Genomic DNA, 8,932 nt, shown 5'->3' with positions numbered 1-8,932 from the left:
TTTATTCGTATGTTCATTCTGCTTCCACCAGCCTCGGAGATCCTCGTCCTGAGTGTTTAACTTAACTGATTTTCCTCGTACTGATTTTAACTTAACTTCCAACAGCCTCGGAGATCCCTCGGCGTCGCCCACTTGTCCTCTCTCAAACTTGATGCTGCTGATAGACACAAGGGGGGGGAGACTCGGAACTTACCGTACCGACTGATCGACCGTTATAAACCGTTGCCCGTGTCGCCACCGTACCATCTACCGTACAGAGTCAGCGACAACTTGTATTCCGGCATTGAAACAGGGCCACAGTAAAATCGAGTACCTTGCGAGCCTCGGAGCAGGTTCTTGCTGCCAACTTGGTACTGCTCGGTCACCTGCTGGGGAGGCATGTGCGACAGCGGGTGCTGAGGCTGGCAAGTCATGAGGATGCTGGCTTCGCTTCTCCTCTCTTGGCTCTCGGCTCTCCCTCCCTTCTCTTCCCTCCTCCTCCTCCTTGTCTCCCCCCCCGAAGCCTCACGGGCTGCTGACGCTGACAGCGAGTGCTCACGGCTCCTCCGCTGCGTCGCTCAGAGGTCAAGTGCAGTGATGTCTGCTGTACTGGCGATGCCAGACCAGCCAGCTAGACTCCAGCAGCAGACAGCAGCCCCTTGTACCTCAAGAGGCTCATCCTCGTACAGCCTGAGGGAAGGACTAGCGCTACTGCTCCTTGCTGCTCGAGCTCACTCGCCTCGTGCCAGCTCTCGCTCCTCGCAAGCCTCTGCTCCTCGTCCTACCAGCAGTGAGGGAAGCCACCCGTACTTGCGAGTCTCTCTCAGCCACCAGGGGTCATCCTCCCGAGCACATCTAGTCCTTGTATGCATCAAGCGCTTTGAGAGTCGTTTGACTGACTTTGTTGACGATCAAGGCTGAGACTAGCCTTGAGTGCTGTCCCCTAGCTGGGGTAGGTCCAGTCTGAGGTGAGCTCGCTTTTACTAGGGCTCTGATAGGTATGAGAGCGATATCTATGGCTGCAGCTTGTTGGCTCAGTCTGAGACTAGTCGATACCTAAACCTCTAAGATAATCCTTGACATCTGAGTTAGGAGTCATGGTGAAACAAGTCCAGCCGTGCTTGTCCTTCTCCCTCAGCACCTTCTTCCCGCATGTCTCTACAACATACCGCAGCACCTCCAAGTCCCCTCCCTCACTCGCCATGTGCGCGCATGTCCAGCCGTCATTGTTCTTCTCCCTCAGCACCTCCTCCCCGCATGTCTCTACAACATACCGCAGCACCTCCAAGTGCCCTCTGAGACTCGCCGCATGTGCGCATGTCTTGCCGTACACGTCCTTCTCCCTCAGCAGCTCCTCCCCGCATGTCTCTACAACATACCGCACTACCTCCAAGTGCCCTCCCTCAATCGCCAAGTGCGCGCATGTCTGGCCGTACTTGTCCTTCTCCCTCAGCACCTCCTCCCCGCATGTCTCTGCAATATACCGCACTACCTCCAACCGCCCTCCCTCAATCGCTGCATGTGCGCATGTCTGGCCGTACTTGTCCTTCTCCCTCAGCACCTCCTCCCCGCATGTCTCTACAACATACCGCAGCACCTCCAAGTGCCCTTCAGCACTCGCCATGTGCGCGAATGTCCTGCCGTTCATGTCCTTCTCCCTCAGCAGCTCCTCCCCGCATGTCGCTACAACATACCGCAGCACCTCCAAGTGCCCTCTCCCACTCGCCTCATGCGCGCATGTAACGCCGAGCTCGTCCTTCTCCATCATCAAGGTCCTCAGAGTCTCTTTCCCGCATTCTTCCTCTACCGTCTTCAGCACCTCCATGTGCCCATACTCTGCCGCCCAGTGTACCAACGTCTTCCTTTCTACGTCCTTCGCTCCTACCTCTGCTCCTGCCTCGATCAGCTCCCTCACGCTCCCCGCCCTCCCCAGCATCCCCGCTACATGCAGCCCTGTCCTCCCGTCCTCCGTCCGCTCGTCCATGTCGCATCCGGTTGCCTTCAGCAGCCCGATCAGCTCCCCCTGTCCTCGTACCACCGCCGTCACTGTCGGCGGCTCCCCGTGCTGGCCCGACCTTGACATCGACAAGCCGTACATCCCGCACAGCCTCTTGCTCTGCTCTCGTCTGCCGTCATCGCCTGCTGGAGTCCGCGAGCTGATCTCGTACATCAGACCCGCCATCGTCTTCCAGTACACTGACTGCATCGGCTCGCCTATCAGGGCTTCACATTTCTGGTCTCCCTGAGTGTCTTCGATCCAGTGCCTGAGCTTGTTGATCGCCATGTCCTTGACTCGGTTCGACAGCTCGATCACCTCCTTGTAGTTTGACTCGTCGTTGTACCAGCCCGACTCCCTCGCCCTGCTCGCCTCCACCAGCCCCCAGCACTCCCTCACGATCGATTGTACAAGACCACGATGGATCTTGTAGAAAGAGTCGAGTGTTGCTGTCCTGAGCCGCTCCTGGATCCTCCCTTCCCACCCCCTCACGTCTCGCTCTACCTCCCTCGCCAGGTTCTCCATCAGCCCTACGTACAGCTGCTTCCTCTTCCCCACAAAGTCCTCGATCGTCAAGCTCATCGTGTTCGCGTTGATCTTCAGCTCCAGCACCTTCACCTGCCTCCCCTCTACCTCCCTGTACCGCGGCGTCTTCACCACCTCCAGGTACGACAGCGGCGGATACAGCATCTCCCCCTCCCCCGGATACTGAGACACAAACGTCAAGCTCGCCCCCCGGTCGATCGCCCCGCAGCTGATCTCGAACACGATCGACTCTCCCTCCTCCCCGGCGTACTGCATCGCCGTCCTGACCTCTGTCGTCGTGCTCAGCAGCCCGTACTCGACTCCTCCGGACACCCCGAGCTCGTCCTCGTTGAGGAAGCTCTCCGGCAGCCTCATCCCCTTCAGCCCCCTCCACACCCGCAGCCCCTCCGGCAGAGGCGTGTGACGAGACAGCTTCACGATGCCGCTGACGATGCAGTGGATGGTCGTCGTGTACTTGTTGGGGACCTTGTTGGAGTCTCGGAGGAGCTCGTTGGGAGCTCGAAGAACAGAGTTGTACTTGAAGTACATCGGCCCTGTCATGGCAAGCCTCTTGTCAGCCATCTCACGCTCTCTTGCTCCTCTCTCCTCCCCCATGCTCCTTCTCCCTCTCTCTCGCTATCTCTCTCTCTTACCTGTGTAGAGCTGCAGCGCGATCAGCTCCGCCTCCTGCAGCTTCGCCTTGATCGCCGTGTCCAGCCCCTTCAGCTCCTCCATCCCTCGGATCACCCGCGTCCCGTCCGACAGCCTCCGCCTCCTCTCCGGGTCTGTGACGTTGAGCCACTCCTCCTTGGCTGTCGTCGTGATCCCGTAGTTGCTCGTCGTGAACGCTTCCTCCGCGTCCTTGCCCTTGCAGTGCTCCTCCTCTATCGCCTTCATCAGCTCCGTCTGAGGTAGCCCGATCCGCTCCATCAGCCCCCCGTAGTACTCCTCGATCTTCCCGTACACGGCCTCGCGTACCTCCGCATACTTGCTGTTGTGCGACGTCGGACCGTCTCCTCCCGCCCGCCCTCCTGCCTCCGCCGGCCTCCTCAGCGCCTCCTCGAGCCTCCTCCCTATCGCCGTCTGCCATAGAGCCGATAGAGCGCTCTCCGTCATCCCCTGTAGCCCCGCAAGAGGACTCGCCGCGCTCCCGCCGGGGATGCACTCCGCCATGACTCGGAGGATGTTGAGGTCGCCGAGGCTGCTGGCCTTGCGCTCGAGCTCCCACTCTCTTGCGACTCTGACCTCGTAGTCGTCGTACGAGAGCTTGTCAGGGCTGAGGGCCGACGCGTCGACGCCGAGAGCCATGCGGAGGTTGTTGAGAATCGTTTTGTATTCCTCGGAGTCTTGAGGGGTCTGAAAGAGCTTCTTGAGGTCAGAGCTGATGTCGTCGGGGATAGTCCAGCTGGTCGTCTGCTGGGTACTAGCTGGTGGATGAGCCGTGGGATGGCTGATTTGAGATTTGATCTCGATGTCTGTCTTGTTTGATGGCCGAGTCCTAGGGCTGGAGATGCTTGACGGAATGGTCTCTACGTCTCCTTGAGGGGCTGGGGGATCTTTGACAGTCTGCTTTCTCAGCTCAGCCTCGAGCTCTGAGATCCTTCTTGTCGCTTCTTCCAACCTCTGCTGGAGTAGCGAGTCATCACGACCCTCCTCGGGCTTCACTTTGGACGAGAAGCAGGGGAAGCAACTCATGTCCCTTTCTCAGCCCAGGGAGATACCTGCTACAGGAGCTTGCATCAGCCGGCTTCAGATATCCTCTGTCCTCCACCACTCTCTCCCTCCCTCTTTTTACGTCTCTCTATCTTGGATCTTCCTCTGTTTGTGGTTCGGTTTACACCACAACGATCGGATTACAGAACAGCACAGCTTTGTGATGTACACCTGAGGCTTTTTGTCTATACACTCTGATCCTACTGCCTGCAACTGCAACACCAAGAGCGTATCAGTCGCCTGCTCTTTCAGAGCTTATCAAGTATTCACCTCAACAAGTGCCGTCTATTCTTCATCATAAGACCTATCACTCATTCTGACTTCCCCTCTCTTGCTCACTTATCCATGCATGTCTTATTCTCTCTCGAGTTTCTGCCCTGCTTCCGACTCTGCCTCCTTCTCCCACGCCGTCTCCTTTCTCCCTTTCAGTGACTGTTCGTAGAGAGAGAGATGAAAAAAAGACAGCGAGGGAAGAGAAGGCAAGGAGAAAGAAAGAAATAAGGAGATCAAGAGAGCAAGCTTCTCCATCCTTCCTTGACACAGCAAGAGAGGGATCAAGAATGCCGAAAACACATTAATCAAGCACAGAGAAGGTTTCCTCGCTCCTCTTGGTATTCTTCATATTTCATCCCTTCCTTCAGCCGTTTCTTTGCCCTCCTCTCTTCTCCTTTCTTCTGTCGGTTGTCACGTCTCCTTCTCTCTGCAGCAGCTACAAGACATCTCTCACACACTAGCGACATGACAAGCTTGTCGTCATCCTCCCTCAAGCTCCTTCCATCCTCTCTCCCTCTCTCCTCCCGCTCTCCCCCTTCATCCTCCTGCCATATTTCCCGCCCAACCACCCCCCTACATGGAGCCCAACCCTAGTCGTATATCACCCTCTTCAATCCCATGGTTTATGCGTATCAGGTACGGGTGGGTGACGCCAGCCTACCCTACCTGTTGATGTATTTTGCACTGCCCTACCCCACCCCAAGAAGCTCCAGGTTTCCGCCAGTCAGCGTAAGGGGTGGACGCTAACTGATGAGCAACGGTTCCGAGGCGGACTGCTACCGATGAAAACCGTTGAGAGGATTGACTAACTTAGTCATCTACTGCGATGGTCGAGGGCCGTGTGGCCAAGAACCCGGACTGACTCTCCTCCTCGTCTCCACATCGCCATACCTCCCCGCCGTCTCACTGAGCCCAGGCTCTTGCTCAGAGCAGCCTCGCGAGCAAGCCTACAAGCTCACTGCTCTATCTACACTGACTACAACCCCGGGCCCGGGGTATGAGCTCTGATAGTCTCGGCTGACTACCGGTACTCCTGAGCTCGATCCACCCTTGAATGCAGGGGTCAGCTGGCGAGGGCCTCGGAGCAGACCTGGGAGGGGTCAAGACCAGGGGTTGTGAGTGAGCTGGAGGCTTCTCCGAGGCCGGGCTGCTCGTGTCACGGTCATGCGTCTAAGAGCGCTCGAGTGATCCCCTAGCAACAAGCTTCATCTCCATCCATGATGACTAGATGTCACTAGACAAGACAAGAGGCCAAATAGGCAACATGACTGTTCCTTCTTGACTCAACTAAATGTTGTTCTCCTCGTTACTGAATGTTGTGAGACGCAGTAGAGTGAAACGAACTCTGATCGATCAAACATTCAAGATCCGGAGTTACACACTGTGTGAGCGAGTGCTCAGTGACCCGAGGAGCAGTAATGAGATCAGAGCCGCGAGCAGCTGAGAACCCCCTGATCAGCACACGATGACTCTTGGGACAGACGATGCTCGGCACGAACCAACTTGTCTCTTCGTCTCGGGTCGACGCGCGGCGTCAGGTGACCGATGACAGCGTCTCACGCGGGAGAGTGGAAGAAGGTGTTGCCAAGACAAACAAGAGTCCGAGTAAAGTGACTCTACAGCAAGATGGCGTGATGGGTGCGAGGGAGAGATGCATGGGAGGAGAGAAAGGAAAGCAAGTGATCATTCAGGAGGAAGAGGTTGGAGGCCTTGTCTTGTCCAAGGGGAGGATGGATGAACACATCGGGGGGGTTGGAATCGCGTCCATGAGAGAGGAACGATAGCGACTCAGTCGTCATGCTTCTGATGGTGGTCTTTGATAGCCACGTCAGCGGTCAGCACAAGACCAGATCCATTCCTCAGCACCACCCCCTCCCCCACCACAGGGCCGAAGCCACCCCTCCACCATAGTCCATACACGCCAACTTTCATTAACGGGTAACCCGGTCTCACTCGATCCCTTGCCAGAGAAGACCTCGCGAGACATCCTAGTAGCCTATGACCTGTCTACACATCCGGGTGCTATCTAGCCTAACAGTCTGACCTGACTACGGGTACTCCTGAGCTCGGTCCTCGGCGTTGAGCCAAGTAGGTTGGCGAGTGTCTGCCGGTACACTCGGAGGACTGTTTACGAAGCGGCGGCTCTTGCACACAGTCGCTCGGAGCTTGCGGAGTTGTGTGACACTGGAATGAGTTTCAAAGTCTCAAAGACTTTGAAATTCTCGGGTCTGATTTCAAAATCAGACTCGAGACTTCCGTGCGTCACACAACGTCGGTGCACTTGGAACAAGCTTGATTTCGATCCGTCATGACCCAGGAGTCACAAGCCTCGTATACATGCCCAACCATGTTGATCTCATGTCTGGTCAGTCATAATGTCTTCTGCAGTTTCTCTTTGTTGGTGTTTTTTTCGTTTCTGCTGCAAACTCATGCAATCCCATCAAGTCTCGTTACACACATTCGGATGACTCTTCTCTTCAAACAGGCTCTCTCTCTAGCCGCAAGTTGTTTCAAGTCAGCCCTATCACTAGTATCCCAGCCACAATCTGTTTGATCGATCTTCGGATGCACTCTAGGAACAACAAGCCTCTCCCCAGCCAGATTGGTCGGTCGGATATCAGCTACACTGCGGACCGGACATGAAGTTGCCGGAAAACACTGGGAGCTGCTAGTCGATTCCGAGTCTGACTGTTATTTCAAGTCTCTTGATCGTCAGCTTTGAGTAGGATCAAATCAGCAACTCCCAGGAGACTGCGATCGAGGGACGTGTTGATGTCACAGAGCTACTGGTGGCTAGCCTTACACATGAGAGACTGCCGGAGCTACTTGTGGATCGGTGAGCAAGCTCACTTGTGCATCGGTGAGCAAGCTCACTTGTGCATCGGTGAGCGAGCTCACTTGTGGATCGGTGAGCAAGCTCACTTGTGCATCGGTGAGCAAGCTCACTTGTGCATCGGCGAGCAAGCTCACTTGTGCATCGGTGAGCAAGCTCACTTGTGCATCGGTGAGCAAGCTCACTTGTGCATCGGCGAGCAAGCTCACTTGTGCATCGGTGAGCAAGCTCACTTGTGCATCGGTGAGCAAGCTCACTTGTGCATCGGCGAGCAAGCTCACTTGTGCATCGGTGAGCAAGCTCACTTGTGCATCGGTGAGCAAGCTCACTTGTGCATCGGTGAGCAAGCTCACTTGTGCATCGGTGAGCAAGCTCACTTGTGCATCGGCGAGCAAGCTCACTTGTGCATCGGTGAGCAAGCTCACTTGTGCATCGGTGAGCAAGCTCACTTGTGGATCGGTGAGCAAGCTCACTTGTGGATCGGTGAGCAAGCTCACTTGTGCATCGGCGAGCAAGATAAGACCGCACAACCTCTTCAAATGCCTTGAAACGGATGTTCCACCCTCGCGACAGCAATCTCTGGTTACAAGATCTTTACGGTTCAAGTATCATCTTGTGGTGATCAAAAGCCGGCGGGCAAGCTTGTCTCTCCTTGTTCAAGTTCCTCTCTTATCTTCTCTCTATCATACTTCCTCCCTACATCACCCCTACTCTGACGCTCTCCCATGACCCCCACCCCTCCTTGTCCGTACCCACCCCTCTCTTCCCGTCGCGTCTGGTTAACTTCCTCCCCTACATCACCCCTACTATGACGCTCTCGCATGACCCCCCCCCCCACACACACACCCCTCCTTGTCCGTACCCACCCCTCTCTTCCCCTCGCGTGTGGTCAACTTCCTCCCCTACATCACCCCCTACTCTGACGCTCTCTCATGACCCCCCGACCCTCCTTGTCCGCACCCACCCCTCTCTTTCCCCTCGCGTCTGGTCAACTTCCTCCCCTACATCACCCCCTACTCTGACGCTCTCGCACGACCCCCCACCCTCCCCGGCTCACCCCTGACCCCAGGGGCCCCACCCACCCCTCTCTTTCCCCTCGCGTCTGGTCAACCTCCTTCCCCGGCCATCTCCTCGCGTCTGATGAGCTGGAGGGAGAGAGGAGGGGAGGGAGGAGGGAACGGCAGAGGAGAAGAGGGAAGGTAAGAGCCAACCTTGCTCAAGCTTCTCTCACATGATACAAGTCTCCTCCTCCCCTCCCTCCCCTCCGCTTCTCTCCTCCTTCCGTCCTTGATCCCCTCCGCTGCCTCCTCGCCTGTAGCAGCGACGTCGTCATGCCCTCTCTCCCCGAGCTCGCATCGGATGTTGCATGGCGTCTTGCCATGCTCAGCTGGGCTGTCGGCTTGCGCCGTAGAGCAGAAGCGAGCACTAGCCCGCATAGACAGACATGGGGGTGGAGGACGAGAAGAGCTGAGAGGTAGAGAGCAAGATGCGCTTCTATCAAGTACAATCAAGGTTGACCGCAACATTGCCCGACAAGCTGAGAAAGCTTCAGCCCCCTACTCGACGCTCGTCTCACCGCCAGCTCTTGCCCCTAGCAGCACGAACACGCTCTG

At 56.5% G+C, this 8,932-nt stretch overlaps 2 protein-coding genes across 2 annotated transcripts; both read right to left on the bottom strand.

Annotated features, from left to right (window-relative positions):
• Positions 1 to 1,792: 1,792 nt before the first annotated feature.
• GUITHDRAFT_83466 (hypothetical protein) lies at positions 1,793 to 2,062 on the bottom strand (the record flags this gene model as incomplete). Its single annotated transcript, XM_005817985.1, has 1 exon — positions 1,793 to 2,062. A coding segment is annotated over one exon (270 nt), but the record flags the coding sequence as incomplete, so codon positions are not given.
• Positions 2,063 to 7,285: 5,223 nt separating this feature from the next.
• Positions 7,286 to 7,756, bottom strand: GUITHDRAFT_83465 (hypothetical protein; the record flags this gene model as incomplete). The annotated part of the gene is made up of 1 exon (XM_005817984.1): positions 7,286 to 7,756. A coding segment is annotated over one exon (471 nt), but the record flags the coding sequence as incomplete, so codon positions are not given.
• Between the last annotated feature and the right edge of the window lie 1,176 nt (positions 7,757 to 8,932).

Source organism: Guillardia theta, assembly GCF_000315625.1.
Source record: "Guillardia theta CCMP2712 unplaced genomic scaffold GUITHscaffold_423, whole genome shotgun sequence".
NCBI classification, from domain to species: Eukaryota; class Cryptophyceae; order Pyrenomonadales; family Geminigeraceae; genus Guillardia; species Guillardia theta.
The sequence above is the reverse complement of the archived record's forward strand: the minus strand, read 5'-3'. Positions and strand labels throughout refer to the sequence as shown.